The sequence below is a fragment of the Euprymna scolopes genome, chromosome 25 (assembly GCF_053919585.1).
Source record: "Euprymna scolopes isolate OS-2025 chromosome 25, ASM5391958v1, whole genome shotgun sequence".
NCBI classification, from domain to species: domain Eukaryota; kingdom Metazoa; phylum Mollusca; class Cephalopoda; order Sepiida; family Sepiolidae; genus Euprymna; species Euprymna scolopes.
The window spans coordinates 54,677,802-54,699,081 of NC_136506.1; the positions used below are offsets into that span (position 1 = coordinate 54,677,802).

General features: G+C 26.8%; 1 protein-coding gene across 1 annotated transcript; it reads left to right on the plus strand.

Moving 5' to 3' along the window:
* The first annotated feature begins 3,114 nt into the window (after nucleotides 1–3,114).
* LOC145247194 (uncharacterized) lies at nucleotides 3,115–3,768 on the plus strand. Its single transcript, XM_080108828.1, has one exon. The coding sequence runs from the start codon at nucleotides 3,115–3,117 to the stop codon at nucleotides 3,766–3,768; it is 654 nt and encodes a 217-aa protein (XP_079964954.1).
* The last annotated feature ends 17,512 nt before the right edge of the window (nucleotides 3,769–21,280 follow it).

The window sequence follows — 21,280 nt, forward strand, 5'->3', positions numbered from 1 at the left end:
GCATATTGACTGTCGGGCACACGGGTGGATTCGTGAACAATCGGAGTGAGGTCATAACCAATGGAGAAATCGTGACTTATTTTGACATTGTGTCACATTGTGACTCATTGTGTGTTTACCACTGGTTGACTGACACCTTAACTGGAAAAGCATGAGTTAAGACTAAAGCCGCTAGTGAAATGTTGATACGAAGGAGACTAGTGATAATAAAGCGTTTAGTTGATGAATGCAGTTTGCAGATTGACATTATGTTAGTTCCATCAGAGCAGAATTTGTCTGATAATCTGACTAGAGTGCCAAAAAGATGGATATAATGAAGCAGGGATCTAATCCTCCGTAATTGACATGCGCAGGTTAACAGTTATCAATTAACAGATTAGATCTGTGAAATACATAAAAAAAAGGGGAAATCCTGGAATTCGTTGAACCACATATTTTGTCTGAAGAGTGTGCAACTATAAAGGCATCGCTCAAGGCAGCAACACACTTGTGCGAAGAGTGTCAGTGAATTGATCCAGCACCATCTCGATGGCAAAAAGGGAAGCTTGAGATGGAGGAAAACTGGTGTCGGATAGATATAACTCATTATGATGGCAAACATTTCTTGACTGTGGCCCAACGCATTTCACGATATGATTCAGAAATTCACAACCAAATGAGGGGTTAGACTGCGTTACCGATGTACATATTTTCCTGAAAGTAACAGTATAGCGGAGTGGTGTCACCGCACTGTCAAAAGAATTGCAGCCAGAATGCAGTGTTCAATTCCAGAAGCTGTGTACTCCTATAATGTGACATCCAAGGATGATGCAACACCATCAACTGTGCCAGCCAATAGGATTTACCACTACGAACAGCGATAAATGTCACACCATCAGTGGTTAGAGTTGTTGAGACACCGTATAAAGAGGGAAAACCACCAAATGCTTGATGCACTACAAGTTTTGGCAGTGGGCGAATAGAAAAAATAATAAGTCCTCAGACTATGTTAGTCATAGCTCTCCCACATCATGTGAAAGATGTCCACCCATGTTGTGTCTCCTCTACCTTGGAGAACAGTGAGGAAGAAAACATACAATTCGAGGATGATCTTAATCCTCTACCGCCCCTTCAGATGAGTTCAGAAATTCTGTCTACGGAATCAGAAGAGGAAATTCTGGAACGTGCCGGTGGTGATGACGGTAGTGATGAGGAAGATGGGAATGAGGAAGTGACACCTCCAATTCTATGTAGAAGTACACATCGAAGGTGATCACCATCTCCCTGCTATTTATGTGATAGTGATATCAGGAAGGGGCATAATAGAAATCATAACTCTCGCAAACGACCTTGTGTTTGCTAAGTGTTACAAACGGCCACATCGACATCAAATATTATTTTCTTTATCTGTTAGCGATATAGGATAAACATTTGATTGTATGCTCGAACTGAGTGAGAATCCATTAATTCCTTATCCTTTTAAAGCCCAGTATTAAAATCAGTCTGAAGAAATTCTCTTCCACTGACCGAGGACAGAAAAAGCGAAATATGACGGCAGAACAGTTGTTATACTGTGATCTGATCTCAGAAACCAAAGATTCAACCAGCCAGAAGTATTTCATCAGCCACAGAAAAAGAAAGAAAAACGATTTCGTCAGTTCTATTTTTAGACCGAGATGCGAAACAAAGAAAGGGAAAAAGCAGGGGGTGTAACCAACCCCACTGGCCCATTTCGACCAGAGTCCAGCCTCATTGCTTCTCTGGACCCTTAAGCAACATGACGCAGTTTCAAATTTGGCAACGTCGGAAAAGAAAAATAATATCCCGACCGAAAGCGAGCTGGAACGTTTAGCTATCTATTTTCCCGAAGTGGGAAATACCCTAATTAACTCCTCAGAATTGGAATACCAAAAACAAATGCCAACAAACATATATTGAAAAGAGGATGAAAAAGAAAAATATTGAACAACTGTGGACTTATATTTGAATTTCCTTTTTGCAGAGCTCTCCCGAAGTAAATTTGTCGCTCACAAATTGTTAAAAGAAAATGGACAAAACAAAACAAAATAAACAAACAAACAAAAAAAGAATCGTGAGTAATTTTTGTTTCTCTTTTCTGCAGAACTGAAAATTGAATTTTTCCTCGTAGTCGTGAAGTCTGGTCCGCTGTTAACCCTTTGTAGCGTCTACCCCGGAACTAATTTTGACAGTGACATTGAACATTCACCGTTTCCGGAGAGCTCCAAAAAAAAGACAAAAAAAAGCCGTGGCGCTAAATTCGAGGAGTCTCTCACTCTCTTTTTGCTTGCGAACACCAGAGGAATAAGACGCATTACTGCAACGCTCTGTCGCTCGTGCGTGACACACCCTGTGCCGGTTCCAATGGTGAAACCACACAAAAAAAAGGAAAACATTCTTCTTATCTATTCACTCCGCTCCTTACCCGAACGGCTTTTCTAAAGAAAATTAATTTATCGTTTCTTTCCAACTTAACGCCAAAAACATTTGACCAGTCGGGAAGGATTTCTTTTTCTTTTTTTTTTTTTTGGACTCAAAATAAACACGAGTGTGATACACCAGGGCAAATAAATTTACACCTCTTATAACAAGCCAAGTCTGATTATTTGTTTTTAATTAATTTTTCTAAATATTTGTTTTCTTATTAATGTTTTTGAAAAATTAATTTTAAGTGAGCTGTTTGTTGTTTTGCCCAGCGAGCACCTCGCTTCACTGGTGACCCCTTTTTTTCGTCAGACTTTGGCAGAACACGCAAGGAATTGTGGATATTATCAATAAGGAAGAATTACCTGTAATAACACAAGGGAAATTTCTCAGCGACCATGCGCACGCCAAATGACGTACATGTTGACCTTAGCGGCACATCGGTTTTTCTAGGCGTAAAGGATCTCACGGAGATTTTCTGCGGTCATCGTTCTCTTCAACATGTTCCCCACGATGGACAGTGAGGCGCTTCCTTCAACGATGGCTATTCAGGCTATTTTGAGGATTCCTCCTTTTTGAACGCACGATCCAACATTATGGTTCGCACACATAGAGGCCCAGTTCTACACGCAAAGGATCCTGAGCGATGTGACGAAATTCAACCACGTGGTGGCCGCATTAACGCATGAAGTAATGGTGGAGGTTCACGACCTGATCATATCACCCCCTGGATCGATCAGCTACGATTATTTCAAATCGGAATTGATTCGTAGGACAACCGATTCACAGCAGAAATGCCTTCATCAACTTCTCGTAGAAGAAGAACTCGGAGATCGGAAACCGTCTCAGTTACTCAGACGTATGAAGCTGTTGATGGGTGAGAACTCACTACCGCCGGACATACTTAAACAACTTTTCATTAATAGACTGCCATCGAGTATTCAAATGATACTCGCCTCTTCGAATGACTCCACAACCATTGAGGAGCTAGCGAACCTAGCCGACAAAATTATGGACGTGACCATTTCCATAGCCCCAGTTCACACGCACAGCTCTAACGATGCCCTGCCTAACGTCGCAAACCCCTCTACGGATATACGCGAGGAACTAGAGCGACAGGCTCAAATGATTCATGACCTGAGTGAACAGTTACGTGGCCTCGAGCTCAAACCAAAAATGCATAAGCACCCCACTGAGCGAGTCCGTCCCCGGCGATTTAGCAGCACTCAGAACAGCAGTGGGCTCTGCAAGTACCACGCGCGTTTTGTTGAAAGAGCTTACCGATGCCACCAGCCATGTTCCTATACGAAGAAACGTCTCTCGGGAAATGCCAAGGCCAGGCAGTAGGAGCGGCAGACACTCCTGGCAAGAACAACATTCGTCGCACCCTGTACGTGACTGATAGAACCACTGGTATACGATTTCTCGTTGATACCGGTGCGGAAGTCAGTATAATCCCTAAGAAGTTCGTGAAAGAGAATCGTCCTCAATCAAACTTATTTCTACATGCAGTGAATCACTCCTCCATTCCTACTTACGGAGAGACATCGATAACATTAAATCTTGGATTACAGCGCGCACTATGTTGGGTCTTCATCGTCGCGAAGCTACCCGTTCCGATTTTAGGGGCGGATTTTCTGCACCATTTCGGCATTCAATTACACAACTTGTCACATCCTGGCATTCGTTCCACGCAGAAGCTGGTGACTTCTCGTTTCATCTGGACAGCCATTAATCGAGATGTTCGCGAATGGACCAAGAGTTACATCCCTTGCCAGAAATCGAAAGTACAGAGGCATATTAAAAGTCCCCTTGCTACCTTCGCAACCCCTGAGGCACGATTTCAACATGTTCACATAGATTTAGTGGGTCCACTCCCCCATTCGAGAAACTGTACATACTTATTGACTTGCATCGACAGATTCTCTAGATGGCCTGAAGCCATCCCCATCGCAGATATTTCCGCAGAAACTGTTGCCCGAGCCCTGGTTACACATTGGATATCGCATTATGGTGTGCCTCACACCATCACAACCGATAGGGGCAGACAATTCGATTCCTATCTTTTTTCTGAGTTGTCTCGCCTACTGGGAAGCAAACACATAAGGACTATGTCGTACCAGCCGGCGGCAAACGGCATGATCGAGCATCTGCACCGTCAGTTGAAAGCAGCTATTAGAGCACATTCCGATCCTAACAGGTGGACAGAGTACCTCCCCTTCATTCTATTAGGCATCAGATCCACCATAAAAGTAGATATTGGCTTTACGCCTGCCGAAATGATTTACGGAACAACGCTGACTCTCCCTGGACAGATGATCCTACACGCATGCCTGACCCAACAAGTTATACCTCTCGTGTGAGGGAATACTTGGCGAAACCTTTTAATGTTGCCCCGAGAACACAGAACACACGCACTCACGTCCCCAAAGACATACAATCGTGGACTCATGTGTTTGTTCGGAACGATGGAGGCACAGCTCGACTGCAAACACCGTATTCCGGTCCCTTTAAGGTATTGAAACACTACTGTGCTAGCACGCAAATGGACACAAAACACTGCAGTTCAGAACGGAAACATTGATTCACCAGTAATTACAACTTCTACCAGATCGGGCAGATCAGTGCAACGTCCTCACCAATTTGCTGTGTATACTCAGTGACTTTTCCACTTTCTTTTGTTCGACATACTGTCTAGTATGTAGCGTCTACCCCGGAACTAATTTTGACAGTGACATTGAACATTCACCGTTTCCGGAAAGCTCCAAAAAAAGACAAAAAAAAGCCGTGACGCTAAATTCGAGGAGTCTCTCACTCTCTTTTTGCTCGCGAACACCAGAGGAATAAGACGCGTTACTACCACGCTCTGTCGCTCGTGCCCTGTGCCGGTTCCAATGGTGAAACCACACAAAAAAAAAAGAAAAACATTCTTCTTATCTATTCACTCCGCTCCTTACCCGAACGGCTTTTCTAAAGAAAATTAATTTATCGTTTCTTTCCAACTTAACGCCAAAAACATTTGACCAGTCGGGAAGGATTTCTTCTTCTTTTTTTTTGGGGACTCAAAATAAACACGAGTGTGATACACCAGGGCAAATAAATTTACACCTCTTATAACAAGCCGTCTGATTATTTGTTTTTAATTAATTTTTCTAAATATTTGTTTTCTTATTAATGTTTTTGAAAAATTAATTTTAAGTGAGCTGTTTGTTGTTTTGCCCAGCGAGCACCTCGCTTCACCTTTGTCTTTTTGTTTATAGGATTCTCCTTCAGTTTGTATGTTAAAAATATTCCCCAACTCCATTAATTTCGAACATATTTTTTTCTCGTTAAATCTTCCTTTCCCTATCTTTAATAAATTTATTTTATATCATTTGGAAGTGTTTCTCTCATGCTTTCTCGCAAATTTTATTGTGTTCGATTTTTGTGTTTATTTTGCACCCGTTTGTCTCACAGAAAATAATTGCTGCTTTTTTTTTTTTTTTTTTTGTCGTTTCAAACCTTTTTGGTACTAAAAAGGAAAATTGAACCTTATTGGAACCTTGAACATACCTCTATGCGGATTTGTCTGGCTACGATAAACGTTTGCTTTTCATAGATTCCTTCCCATATCCCTTCGTTTGAGTTTTATTATATTTAATCTCCCCGCCCTATCACGTGTGTCACCTTAGCCTGTAAAATGCCAGCAGAAAATATAGAAAGGAAATGACAAGCATAATTTTATAGGTCGTTCATTGGTGAACGTATGCCATTAATTTGCATATGTACACAATTGGTAACTGTTAAATGGAACGAATTCTAAAGCATGGCAGTTGAGTGGAATTTTTTGTTGGAAAGTTTAGAACGAGAATGAGAACGAGAGCGAACGGGGGAATAATATCAAATACACGAGGATTTGTTGCAAGTCGAGGAAAGAAAGGAACAGAAAAGGACGGTTTGATACTGCCGCTTTTTGTCTTGTTCTCTTTTCCATTTTATATTAACGATCAACTGACACCAGAAGACAAAATGCAATTCTTTTTCCATCAGCAGCATAGAAATTACAGGGACCCGATGAAACATGGTGTCAGATTGGGATAAATTTTTTTCTTTGGGTAAGGAAACCTTATAACGAGAAAAAAAATAAAAGGATTAACGTCAACTATTTCAAAAAGAAATATGTTTAGACTTCAGCCCCCAGAGCGTTTTGACTTTACGCAACCGAACCAGTGGAGGACATGGCGAGAGCGATTTCAACATTTTCGGAGTGTGACAAAATTATATGCAGAGTCGCCCGATACACAAATTAGCACGCTTGTGTATTGTATGGGACCGGACGCCGAACAGATATATAAGTCGTTCTCTTTCAAGAAAAAGGAAGATGAAAAGAGTTTCGACGTGATACTGAACAAATTTGAAGGCCACTTCATGCCGAAAAAAAATATTATGCACGAGCGCGCAAAATTTCACCTCAGAACACAAATTCGATAGAACAATTTATTCGGGGACTTCACGAACTATCGGAAAACTGTGATTTTCCACACAAAAATGACCAAATAAGAGACAGGCTGGTCATCGGGTTAAGAAGTGGAGAGCTATCCGAAAAACTACAACTTAGAGACGACCTAAGCTTGGAAAAGGCTATAGAAATAGCACGCAGCTACGAACAAGTGAGACAGCAAATGGCTGAAATGAAGGAAAAATCGGTTGGCGCAGTAAAACAAAACGAATGGAAACAAAATTATCCACAAAAAGAAACGCAGCAACAGAGATGTGGAAAATGTAACAAAAAACACAAACGGCAAGATTATTGTCCAGCGAACGGAAAAGGATGTCAAAACTGTGACAAAATAAATCACTTCGCGATATGTTGCAGATTCAAAGCCCATAATGTCAGAAAAGTGGAAAAACATACGACAGAGGAATACTTTCTTGGGGCTATTTATAAAAGAAAAGAATTCAGAGAAAATGCAATAGACCCATGGCACGTGCGGTTAAAGGTATGTGAAAATAATTTAAATTTTAAAATCGACACCGGAGCGGACATAAATGTTATCAGTTACGAAACGTTTCGTAGCTTGAGAAAAAACCCTGTTTTGAAACCAGCATATGGCATATACAAAAGCCCCGGAGGTATATTGAACTGTATAGGGAAGTTTACGGTTGATACGAGACATAAGGATAGCAGATACTCATTCGAAATACATGTTATTGATAGCAGTACAGACAACTTGCTATCGAGAGAAACAGCGTATCGAATGAATTTGGTTAAATTCGTGTCTAATGTAAACAAAGGGGAGGTAACTGGAGTCATGAAAACAGACCCAGTGGAAATAGCGTTAAAAGACGGTGTGAAACCGTATTGTACCCCGACGGCTAGACGGATAGCATTTCCCATTATGCCAAAAGTAAAGAAGGAACTTCGATGTTTAAAGGACGATGGTGTGATCGATGTTACGTGTATAAACAATACCCCCCCCTTTAGGTGCAACTCTCCTAGTAGAGGTACACTTCCCCTACTTACCTCCCTTGGCCGGCATAACTCACCTTGGTGTGGGGTGTCTGTAATATAGCCATTATGGAGAATAAACTACGATATGAATCTTGTCCCTAGCATCCGTGTTTGTTGTCCATATTATATGCATGTCTACACACATAACAATCGAGAAAGTCACACAACCAACGGATGGGTGCAGTCCAATCGTTCCGGTGAGAAAACAAAACGGAGAAGTACGGTTGTGTGTCGATCTAAAAAAAAATTAAATTCAGCAGTAAAACGCGAATATTATATGCTGCCGAATCTGGAGGATATATCACCCAAATTGAACAGCTCAGTGATATTTTCGAAATTGGACGCAGCCAGTGGGTTTCACCAAATTCCATTGGCAAAAGAGAGTCGGTTGCTTACGACTTTCATAACCCCATTCAGGAGATATTGTTTTAAAAGATTGCCCTTTGGAATATCGTCAGCACCGGAAATTTTTCAACGGAAAATGTCCAAGCTTCTAGAAAATGTGGAAAGTGTTCACGTCATAATAGATGACATATTAATTCATGGGAAAACGATGGAGGAACATGATAGAAGGCTTACAGTAGCACTAAAAATAATAGAGCAAGCAGGAATAAAATTAAACAAAGAGAAGTGCGAATTCAGGAAAAGTATTATAAAATACTTCGGACACAGCATATCAGCTAAGGGGATACAACCGTGGCCTTCGTTAAGACGGTCTTGATACAACCCACTGAAGAACGGTTAGAAGAGATAAAAAAGTTGTCTGCCCCTACATCAGTCACAGAGCTCAAAAGATTTTTGGGAATGAGTCAGTATCTAGGGAAATTCGTGCCTAACTTAGCAGCGGCATTACAACCAATGCTGGAATTATTGAAAAAAGATACGGTTTGGGTTTGGAATGAACCTCAAGAAAAGTCATTCCAAAGCGTTAAAGAACTATTGACACAGGCACCGATATTGACTTATTATGATCCAAAACAGCCCATCACGATTAGTGCGGATGTGAGCAGCTATGGACTTGGCGCTGCCATTTTCCAAGAAGAAAATAAAATATTGAGAGTCATAGCTTATGCCTGTCGTACGCTGACACAAACAGAACAAAACTATGCTCAAATTGAAAAAGAATGTTTAGCAAGCGTATGGGCCTGTGAGAAATTTGACAGATACATCTAGTCCCAACTAGATCAGTTTTGTCTTCTAACGGATCATAAACCTTTGGTCCTTTGGTACCGTTGATAAATACTCAGGATCTGAATAACACTCCTTTGAGATGTCAAAGACTGTTGATGAGACTTAGGAGATACAATAAGATCTCATTAGACGATGTGATTTTTGCAATAGTCATCGTGCTGCAAATCCCAATGAAACATTGAAACCAACTACTTTGCCAGATAGGCCGTGGCAGAAATTGGGGACAGGCATCCTAAAATTGGAGGGAGAATATTACTTAGTCGTAACAGACTATTTCTCCCGTTACTTGGAAATCACGAGATTAAATCGCAAAACAATAATTGGGAAATTACGAGAAATATTTGCTCGATGGGGAATACCTGAGGAGATCGTAAGTGATAATGGAGGACAGTTCACAAGCACATATTTCAAAGAATTTGCAAAACAATATGGATTCACACACACCACAGTGAGTCCGCATTTCCCTCAGGCGAATGGAGCTGCCAAAAGCGCAGTGAAAATTGCGAAAAGAATATTACGACAGCCAGACATATTTCTCGCATTAATGGCTTACCGTAGTACACCAATAACTGCTACGGGAGTTAGCCCAGCAGAACTCTTGATGGGTAGAAAAATTAAAACAACTTTACCCAGTCATCCAAATAAATTAAAACCCAAATGGCCAAATTTACGAAAAGTAAAAGAGAGAGATGGGGTTTACAAAACAAAAAGTAAAATAAATTATGATAAAAGACATGGAAGTAAAGACTTGAAACCACTAAGAGTGGTAGACAGAATCCGAGAGAAAACGGATGAAGAGAAAATGTGGAGGAATACTGGTATAGTCACAGCAACAAATAAGAAAAATAGGACATATACAGTAAAGTTGAACTCTGGAGAAAGTCTAAAAAGGAACAGAAAACATTTACTACCTATTTTGGAAAACGTAGACAACTCCTCCAGAAGAAGCGAAGTTAAGCAAAAACAGGAGACAACTGTATCAAGCAGAGGGCGATTATAAAAAAAAAAACCGAACTACTTGAAAGACTTTGTTTGCAAAGATAATAAATGTTACCGTTTGTAAATAAAGGTTAAAACTGTTTGTAAATAAACAAGGGGAAAAAAAAAAATGATCTCGACAAACGAAGATGTGTAATAATAAAGAGTTACTTGCCCTTGGTTAATATCAGGGGGAGTCTAAATAAAGTATTTGATGTGAACGGACGCGTTTCTGGTTCTTTCCTTCCTCCTCTTAAAATGTAGTAGCAGCGGTCACCACGTGGCAAATTACAGGGACCCGACGAAACAAAAAAGACTTTCATGCGTTGTATCGTTAAGAGGACGGTTTGTGAAGAAATTTTATTATCCACTTCTTCCCTTGGAAGGTAATTCTTCTTAATCAATTTACTACTAAACTCTGAAACATCAAGGAAGAAAACAAACAAAAAGAGAAAAATATGAGAAATAGAATTTATTAAGTATGATATCAAAAGGAAAAGTTCGTGACCTCTATGGGGCTGCCAAAAATGTCCATCTGGCTTACAAGTGTTCTTGTAGTAGTAACCGAAAGGGGAGAGAGTGAAGAGAAAGAGAAGGAAAGAGAGATAGAGAAGGAGGAAGAAAGAAAGAAAAGGGGGGAGCACTTACTGGAAGCTTCTGGGCGCCCTTTTTCGAATGGAACATTTAGAAAGTTCATTTGTTGGGGCCTTTACTTTCTGAGTTTGTGTTGTTTAAAAGTTCTTTTTTGTCAGTCCCCTTCCTGGAAACTCGTTTCCGTAGTCCTTTTTGCAAAGGTTAAAATTCCATGGAGGCAGAATATTTTTGAGTTTTCAAGTATCTTAGAAACTTTCCAGCGGCGAATTTTCTTTTCAAACTTCAATTATCCTTTTCTCGATAATTATATTCAGTTTTCAAGTGTCTTAGAAAACGTTGAGGCGAATTTTCTTCTTTTGGTTCTTTTTTCAACGATTTTAATGTCTCTTCAGGACAGAGTTGCATAACGCCTTAGTAAATTTCCAGGCGTCCCTTTTTATCCGAGACTTTAAGGGAATACATTCGATACTTGTTGTCTCGACGACGCCTTTTCCACAACTGTTGAATTAACTTAAAAATGTCACACACGAGCTTCAATTTAGCACGAAAACGTCTCATCCAATCAACGGGCATAAGGGAGTCAGGTGACATAAAAAAAAGGGGGAAGCTAGGGAAGGGGGCAGGAAAGGGGTTAAGAAGAAAGGAAGGAAGAACAGAAACAGCAGAAAGAAGGAAAGAAAAAAGGAAAGAAAGATGGTGGAAGATAATTTCCACATTTGACACTGGCAGTTTTTTTTTTATTTTGTTTGTTTTGTTCCCTTTCCATTTTACACTAAGTGAGAAATTTAACGTAGATTGTTACCTAGAGAATCTACAAGGTTAAAACTAAGCATTGGGGATTAATAAAGACAAAAATCAAAATGGTGGATTAAGAATATAAAGTAATTTCGATAAAATTATGAATCGATAAATGTGGACAAAGTCGAGTTATGCCGCTTACACCATCTCGATATACTGAATAACACGGGGAATAATAAAAATTAAAAAACAAAGATGATGAAAATGATAGATTTAACATTTAAATTAATTACATAAACAATATGAGGTAAAGATGAATATTAACTAAAACTATTTTAATAAACCTTTTAATTTACACTTTGTATTAAAAAATCGCAGGTAAAAGAGAAAATGAAAAATATATCATAATATGTAAATAAAAAGTTTATACGAAATTAAGATAAATTGAGAAATTAATAGCTGGACATTAAAATAGAGACTAAATCTGAAAAGTGTAGTTTAGGAGTTGATCAATAAATAGATAAATCAAAGAGAAAAAATAGAAAAACAATAAAAGATTAAAATAATTATAAAAATAGAAAAACATTAAGAGATTAAAAGAATTATAAAAATAGAAAAACATTAAAAGATTAAAAGAATTATAAAAATAGAAAAACATTAAAAGATTAAAATAATTATAAAAATAGAAAAACATTAAAAGATTAAAATAATTATAAAAATAGAAAAACATTAAAAGATTAAAAGAATTATAAAAATAGAAAAACATTAAAAGATTAAAATAATTATAAAAATAGAAAAACATTAAAAGATTAAAATAATTATAAAAATAGAAAAACATTAAAAGATTAAAAGAATATAAAAATAGAAAAACATTAAAAGATTAAATTAATTATAAAAATAGAAAAACATTAAAAGATTAAAAGAATATAAAAATAGAAAAACATTAAAAGATTAAAATAATTATAAAAATAGAAAAACATTAAAAGATTAAAAAAATTATAAAAATAGAAAAACATAAAAAGATTAAAATAATTATAAAAATAGAAAAACATTAAAAGATTAAAATAATTATAAAAATAGAAAAACATTAAAAGATTAAAAGAATATAAAAATAGAAAAACATTAAAAGATTAAAATAATTATAAAAAAAGAAAAACATTAAAAGATTAAAAGAATTATAAAAATAGAAAAACATTAAAAGATTAAAAGAATTATAAAAATAGCAAAACATTAAAAGATTAAAAGAATTATAAAAATAGAAAAACATTAAAAGATTAAAAGAATATAAAAATAGAAAAACATTAAAAGATTAAAATAATTATGAAAATAGAAAAACATTAAAAGATTAAAAGAATTATAAAAATAGAAAAACATTAAAAGATTAAAAGAATTATAAAAATAGAAAAACATTAAAAGATTAAAATAATTATAAGAATAGAAAAACATTTAAAGATTAAACTAATTATAAAAATAGAAAAACATTAAAAGATTAAAAGAATTATAAAAATAGAAAAACATTAAAAGATTAAAAGAATTATAAAAATAGAAAAACATTAACAGATTAAAAGAATTATAAAAATAGAAAAACATTAAAAGATTAAAATTATAAAAATAGAAAAACATTAAAAGATTAAAATAATTATAAAAATAGAAAAAAATTAAAAGATTAAAATATTTATAAAAATAGAAAAACATTAAAAGATTAAAATAATTATAAAAATAGAAAAACATTAAAAGATTAAAAGAATTATAAACATAGAAAAACATTAAAAGATTAAAATAATTATAAAAATAGAAAAACATTAAAAGATTAAAAGAATTATAAAAATAGAAAAACATTAAAAGATTAAAATAATATAAAAATAGAAAAACATTAAAAGATTAAAAGAATTATAAAAATAGAAAACATTAAAAGATTAAAATAATTATAAAAATAGAAAAACATTAAAAGATTAAAAGAATTATAAAAATAGAAAAACATTAAAAGATTAAAAGAATTATAAAAATAGAAAAACATTAAAAGATTAAAAGAATTATAAAAATAGAAAACATTAAAAGATTAAAATAATTATAAAAATAGAAAAACATTAAAAGATTAAAAGAATTATAAAAATAGAAAAACATTAAAAGATTAAAAGAATTATAAAAATAGAAAAACATTAAAAGATTAAAAGAATTATAAAAATAGAAAAACATTAAAAGATTAAAAGAATTATAAAAATACAAAAACATTAAAAGATTAAATTAATTATAAAAATAGAAAAACATTAAAAGATTAAAATAATTATAAACATAGAAAAACATTAAAAGATTAAAAGAATTATAAAAATAGAAAAACATTAAAAGATTAAAAGAATTATAAAAATAGAAAAACATTAAAAGATTAAAAGAATTATAAAAATAGAAAAACATTAAAAGATTAAAAGAATTATAAAAATAGAAAAACATTAAAAGATTAAAAAAATTATAAAAATAGAAAAACATAAAAAGATTAAAATAATTATAAAAATAGAAAAACATTAAAAGATTAAAAGAATTATAAAAATAGAAAAACATTAAAAGATTAAAATAATTATAAAAATAGAAAAACATTAAAAGATTAAAATAATTATAAAAATAGAAAAACATTAAAAGATTAAAAGAATATAAAAATAGAAAAACATTAAAAGATTAAATTAATTATAAAAATAGAAAAACATTAAAAGATTAAAAGAATATAAAAATAGAAAAACATTAAAAGATTAAAATAATTATAAAAATAGAAAAACATTAAAAGATTAAAAAAATTATAAAAATAGAAAAACATAAAAAGATTAAAATAATTATAAAAATAGAAAAACATTAAAAGATTAAAATAATTATAAAAATAGAAAAACATTAAAAGATTAAAAGAATATAAAAATAGAAAAACATTAAAAGATTAAAATAATTATAAAAAAAGAAAAACATTAAAAGATTAAAAGAATTATAAAAATAGAAAAACATTAAAAGATTAAAAGAATTATAAAAATAGCAAAACATTAAAAGATTAAAAGAATTATAAAAATAGAAAAACATTAAAAGATTAAAAGAATATAAAAATAGAAAAACATTAAAAGATTAAAATAATTATGAAAATAGAAAAACATTAAAAGATTAAAAGAATTATAAAAATAGAAAAACATTAAAAGATTAAAAGAATTATAAAAATAGAAAAACATTAAAAGATTAAAATAATTATAAGAATAGAAAAACATTTAAAGATTAAAATAATTATAAAAATAGAAAAACATTAAAAGATTAAAAGAATTATAAAAATAGAAAAACATTAAAAGATTAAAAGAATTATAAAAATAGAAAAACATTAACAGATTAAAAGAATTATAAAAATAGAAAAACATTAAAAGATTAAAATTATAAAAATAGAAAAACATTAAAAGATTAAAATAATTATAAAAATAGAAAAAAATTAAAAGATTAAAATATTTATAAAAATAGAAAAACATTAAAAGATTAAAATAATTATAAAAATAGAAAAACATTAAAAGATTAAAAGAATTATAAACATAGAAAAACATTAAAAGATTAAAATAATTATAAAAATAGAAAAACATTAAAAGATTAAAAGAATTATAAAAATAGAAAAACATTAAAAGATTAAAATAATATAAAAATAGAAAAACATTAAAAGATTAAAAGAATTATAAAAATAGAAAACATTAAAAGATTAAAATAATTATAAAAATAGAAAAACATTAAAAGATTAAAAGAATTATAAAAATAGAAAAACATTAAAAGATTAAAAGAATTATAAAAATAGAAAAACATTAAAAGATTAAAAGAATTATAAAAATAGAAAACATTAAAAGATTAAAATAATTATAAAAATAGAAAAACATTAAAAGATTAAAAGAATTATAAAAATAGAAAAACATTAAAAGATTAAAAGAATTATAAAAATAGAAAAACATTAAAAGATTAAAAGAATTATAAAAAAAGAAAAACATTAAAAGATTAAAATAATTATAAAAATACAAAAACATTAAAAGATTAAATTAATTATAAAAATAGAAAAACATTAAAAGATTAAAATAATTATAAACATAGAAAAACATTAAAAGATTAAAAGAATTATAAAAATAGAAAAACATTAAAAGATTAAAAGAATTATAAAAATAGAAAAACATTAAAAGATTAAAAGAATTATAAAAATAGAAAAACATTAAAAGATTAAAAGAATTATAAAAATAGAAAAACATTAAAAGATTAAAAAAATTATAAAAATAGAAAAACATAAAAAGATTAAAATAATTATAAAAATAGAAAAACATTAAAAGATTGAAATAATTATAAAAACAGAAAAACATTAAAAGATTAAAAGAATATAAAAATAGAAAAACATTAAAAGATTAAAATAATTATAAAAATAGAAAAACATTAAAAGATTAAAAGAATTATAAAAATAGAAAAACATTAAAAGATTAAAAGAATTATAAAAATAGCAAAACATTAAAAGATTAAAAGAATTATAAAAATAGAAAAACATTAAAAGATTAAAAGAATATAAAAATAGAAAAACATTAAAAGATTAAAATAATTATAAAAATAGAAAAACATTAAAAGATTAAAAGAATTATAAAAATAGAAAAACATTAAAAGATTAAAATAATTATAAGAATAGAAAAACATTTAAAGATTAAAATAATTATAAAAATAGAAAAACATTAAAAGATTAAAAGAATTATAAAAATAGAAAAACATTAAAAGATTAAAAGAATTATAAAAATAGAAAAACATTACAAGATTAAAAGAATTATAAAAATAGAAAAACATTAAAAGATTAAAATTATAAAAATAGACAAACATTAAAAGATTAAAATAATTATAAAAATAGAAAAAAATTAAAAGATAAAAATATTTATAAAAATAGAAAAACATTAAAAGATTAAAATAATTATAAACATAGAAAAACATTAAAAGATTAAAAGAATTATAAACATAGAAAAACATTAAAAGATTAAAATAATTATAAAAATAGAAAAACATTAAAAGATTAAAAGAATTATAAAAATAGAAAAACATTAAAAGATTAAAATAATATAAAAATAGAAAAACATTAAAAGATTAAAAGAATTATAAAAATAGAAAACATTAAAAGATTAAAATAATTATAAAAATAGAAAAACATTAAAAGATTAAAAGAATTATAAAATTAGAAAAACATTAAAAGATTAAAAGAATTATAAAAATAGAAAAACATTAAAAGATTAAAATAATTATAAAAATAGAAAAACATTAAAAGATTAAAATAATTATAAAAATAGAAAAACATTAAAAGATTAAAAGAATTATAAAAATAGAAAAACATTAAAAGATTAAAAGAATTATAAAAATAGAAAAACATTAAAAGATTAAAATAATATAAAAATAGAAAAACATTAAACGATTAAATTAATTATAAAAATAGAAAAACATTAAAAGATTAAAATAATTATAAACATAGAAAAACATTAAAAGATTAAAAGAATTATAAAAATAGAAAAACATTAAAAGATTAAATTAATTATAAAAATAGAAAAACATTAAAAGATTAAAAGAATTATAAAAATAGAAAAACATTAAAAGATAAAAAGAATTATAAAAATAGAAAAACATTAAAAGATTTAAAGAATTATAAAAATAGAAAAACATTAAAAGATAAAAAGAATTATAAAAATAGAAAAACATTAAAAGATTAAAAGAATTATAAAAATAGCAAAACATTAAAAGATTAAAAGAATTATAAAAATAGAAAAACATTAAAAGATTAAAAGAATATAAAAATAGAAAAACATTAAAAGATTAAAATAATTATGAAAATAGAAAAACATTAAAAGATTAAAAGAATTATAAAAATAGAAAAACATTAAAAGATTAAAAGAATTATAAAAATAGAAAAACATTAAAAGATTAAAATAATTATAAGAATAGAAAAACATTTAAAGATTAAAATAATTATAAAAATAGAAAAACATTAAAAGATTAAAAGAATTATAAAAATAGAAAAACATTAAAAGATTAAAAGAATTATAAAAATAGAAAAACATTAACAGATTAAAAGAATTATAAAAATAGAAAAACATTAAAAGATTAAAATTATAAAAATAGAAAAACATTAAAAGATTAAAATAATTATAAAAATAGAAAAAAATTAAAAGAATAAAATATTTATAAAAATAGAAAAACATTAAAAGATTAAAATAATTATAAAAATAGAAAAACATTAAAAGATTAAAAGAATTATAAACATAGAAAAACATTAAAAGATTAAAATAATTATAAAAATAGAAAAACATTAAAAGATTAAAAGAATTATAAAAATAGAAAAACATTAAAAGATTAAAATAATATAAAAATAGAAAAACATTAAAAGATTAAAAGAATTATAAAAATAGAAAACATTAAAAGATTAAAATAATTATAAAAATAGAAAAACATTAAAAGATTAAAAGAATTATAAAAATAGAAAAACATTAAAAGATTAAAAGAATTATAAAAATAGAAAAACATTAAAAGATTAAAAGAATTATAAAAATAGAAAACATTAAAAGATTAAAATAATTATAAAAATAGAAAAACATTAAAAGATTAAAAGAATTATAAAAATAGAAAAACATTAAAAGATTAAAAGAATTATAAAAATAGAAAAACATTAAAAGATTAAAAGAATTATAAAAATAGAAAAACATTAAAAGATTAAAATAATTATAAAAATACAAAAACATTAAAAGATTAAATTAATTATAAAAATAGAAAAACATTAAAAGATTAAAATAATTATAAACATAGAAAAACATTAAAAGATTAAAAGAATTATAAAAATAGAAAAACATTAAAAGATTAAAAGAATTATAAAAATAGAAAAACATTAAAAGATTAAAAGAATTATAAAAATAGAAAAACATTAAAAGATTAAAAGAATTATAAAAATAGAAAAACATTAAAAGATTAAAAAAATTATAAAAATAGAAAAACATAAAAAGATTAAAATAATTATAAAAATAGAAAAACATTAAAAGATTAAAATAATTATAAAAACAGAAAAACATTAAAAGATTAAAAGAATATAAAAATAGAAAAACATTAAAAGATTAAAATAATTATAAAAATAGAAAAACATTAAAAGATTAAAAGAATTATAAAAATAGAAAAACATTAAAAGATTAAAAGAATTATAAAAATAGCAAAACATTAAAAGATTAAAAGAATTATAAAAATAGAAAAACATTAAAAGATTAAAAGAATATAAAAATAGAAAAACATTAAAAGATTAAAATAATTATAAAAATAGAAAAACATTAAAAGATTAAAAGAATTATAAAAATAGAAAAACATTAAAAGATTAAAATAATTATAAGAATAGAAAAACATTTAAAGATTAAAATAATTATAAAAATAGAAAAACATTAAAAGATTAAAAGAATTATAAAAATAGAAAAACATTAAAAGATTAAAAGAATTATAAAAATAGAAAAACATTACAAGATTAAAAGAATTATAAAAATAGAAAAACATTAAAAGATTAAAATTATAAAAATAGACAAACATTAAAAGATTAAAATAATTATAAAAATAGAAAAAAATTAAAAGATAAAAATATTTATAAAAATAGAAAAACATTAAAAGATTAAAATAATTATAAACATAGAAAAACATTAAAAGATTAAAAGAATTATAAACATAGAAAAACATTAAAAGATTAAAATAATTATAAAAATAGAAAAACATTAAAAGATTAAAAGAATTATAAAAATAGAAAAACATTAAAAGATTAAAATAATATAAAAATAGAAAAACATTAAAAGATTAAAAGAATTATAAAAATAGAAAACATTAAAAGATTAAAATAATTATAAAAATAGAAAAACATTAAAAGATTAAAAGAATTATAAAAATAGAAAAACATTAAAAGATTAAAAGAATTATAAAAATAGAAAAACATTAAAAGATTAAAATAATTATAAAAATAGAAAAACATTAAAAGATTAAAATAATTATAAAAATAGAAAAACATTAAAAGATTAAAAGAATTATAAAAATAGAAAAACATTAAAAGATTAAAATAATTATAAAAATAGAAAAACATTAAAAGATTAAAATAATATAAAAATAGAAAAACATTAAAAGATTAAATTAATTATAAAAATAGAAAAACATTAAAAGATTAAAATAATTATAAACATAGAAAAACATTAAAAGATTAAAAGAATTATAAAAATAGAAAAACATTAAAAGATTAAATTAATTATAAAAATAGAAAAACATTAAAAGATTAAAAGAATTATAAAAATAGAAAAACATTAAAAGATAAAAAGAATTATAAAAATAGAAAAACATTAAAAGATTTAAAGAATTATAAAAATAGAAAAACATTAAAAGATTAAAAGAATTATAAAAATAGAAAAACATTAAAAGATTAAAAGAATTATAAAAATAGAAAAACATTAAAAGATTAAAAGAATTATAAAAATAGAAAAACATTAAAAGATTACAAGAATATAAAAATAGAAAAACATTAAAAGATTAAAAGAATTATAAAAATAGAAAATCATTAAAAGATAAAAAGAATTATAAAAATAGAAAAACATTAAAAGATTAAAAGAATATAAAAATAGAAAAACATTAAAAGATAAAAAAAATTATAAAAATAGAAAAACATTAAAAGATTAAAAGAATTATAAAAATAGAAAAACATTAAAAGATTAAAATAATTATAAAAATAGAAAAACATTAAAAGATTAAAAGAATTATAAAAATAGAAAAACATTAAAAGATTAAAATAATTATAAAAATAGAAAAACATTAAAAGATTAAAAGAATATGAAAATAGAAAAACATTAAAAGATTAAAATAATTATAAAAATAGAAAAACATTAAAAGATTAAAATAATTATAAAAATAGAAAAACATTAAAAGATTAAAAGAATTATAAAAATAGAAAAACATTAAAAGATTAAAAGAATATAAAAATAGAAAAACATTAAAAGATTAAAAGAATTATAAAAATAGAAAAACATTAAAAGATTAAAATAATTATAAAAATAGAAAAACATTAAAAGATTAAACGAATTATAAAAATAGAAAAACATTAAAAGATTAAAATAATTATAAAAATAGAAAAACATTAAAAGATTAAAATAATTATAAAAATAGAAAAAAATTAAAAGATTAAAATAATTATAAAAATAGAAAAACATTAAAAGATGAAAATATCTATAAACATAGAAAAACATTAAAAGATTAAAAGAATTATAAAAATAGAAAAACATTAAAAGATTAAAAGAATTATAAAAATAGAAAAACATTAAAAGATTAAAAGAATTATAAAAATAGAAAAACATTAAAAGATTAAAAGAATTATAAAAATAGAAAAACATTAAAAGATTTAAAGAATTATAAAAATAGAAAAACATTAAAAGATTAAAAGAATTATAAATATAGAAAAACATTAAAAGATTAAAAGAATTATAAAAATAGAAAAACATTAAAAGATTAAAAGAATTATAAAAATAGAAAAACATTAAAAAATTACAAGAATATAAAAATAGAAAAACATTAAAAGATTAAAAGAATTATAAAAATAGAAAATCATTAAAAGATAAAAAGAATTATAAAAATAGAAAAACATTAAAAGATTAAAAGAATATAAAAATAGAAAAACATTAAAAGATTAAAAAAATTATAAAAATAGAAAAACATTAAAAGATTAAAAGAATTATAAAAATAGAAAAACATTAAAAGATTAAAATAATTATAAAAATAGAAAAACATTAAAAGATTAAAAGAATTATAAAAATAGAAAAACATTAAAAGATTAAAATAATTATAAAAATAGAAAAACATTAAAAG

Excerpts from the sequence above, each read along its gene's own strand:
- LOC145247194 (XM_080108828.1), top strand. The coding sequence starts at position 3,115 with ATGGTGGAGGTTCACGACCTGATCATATCACCCCCTGGATCGATCAGC.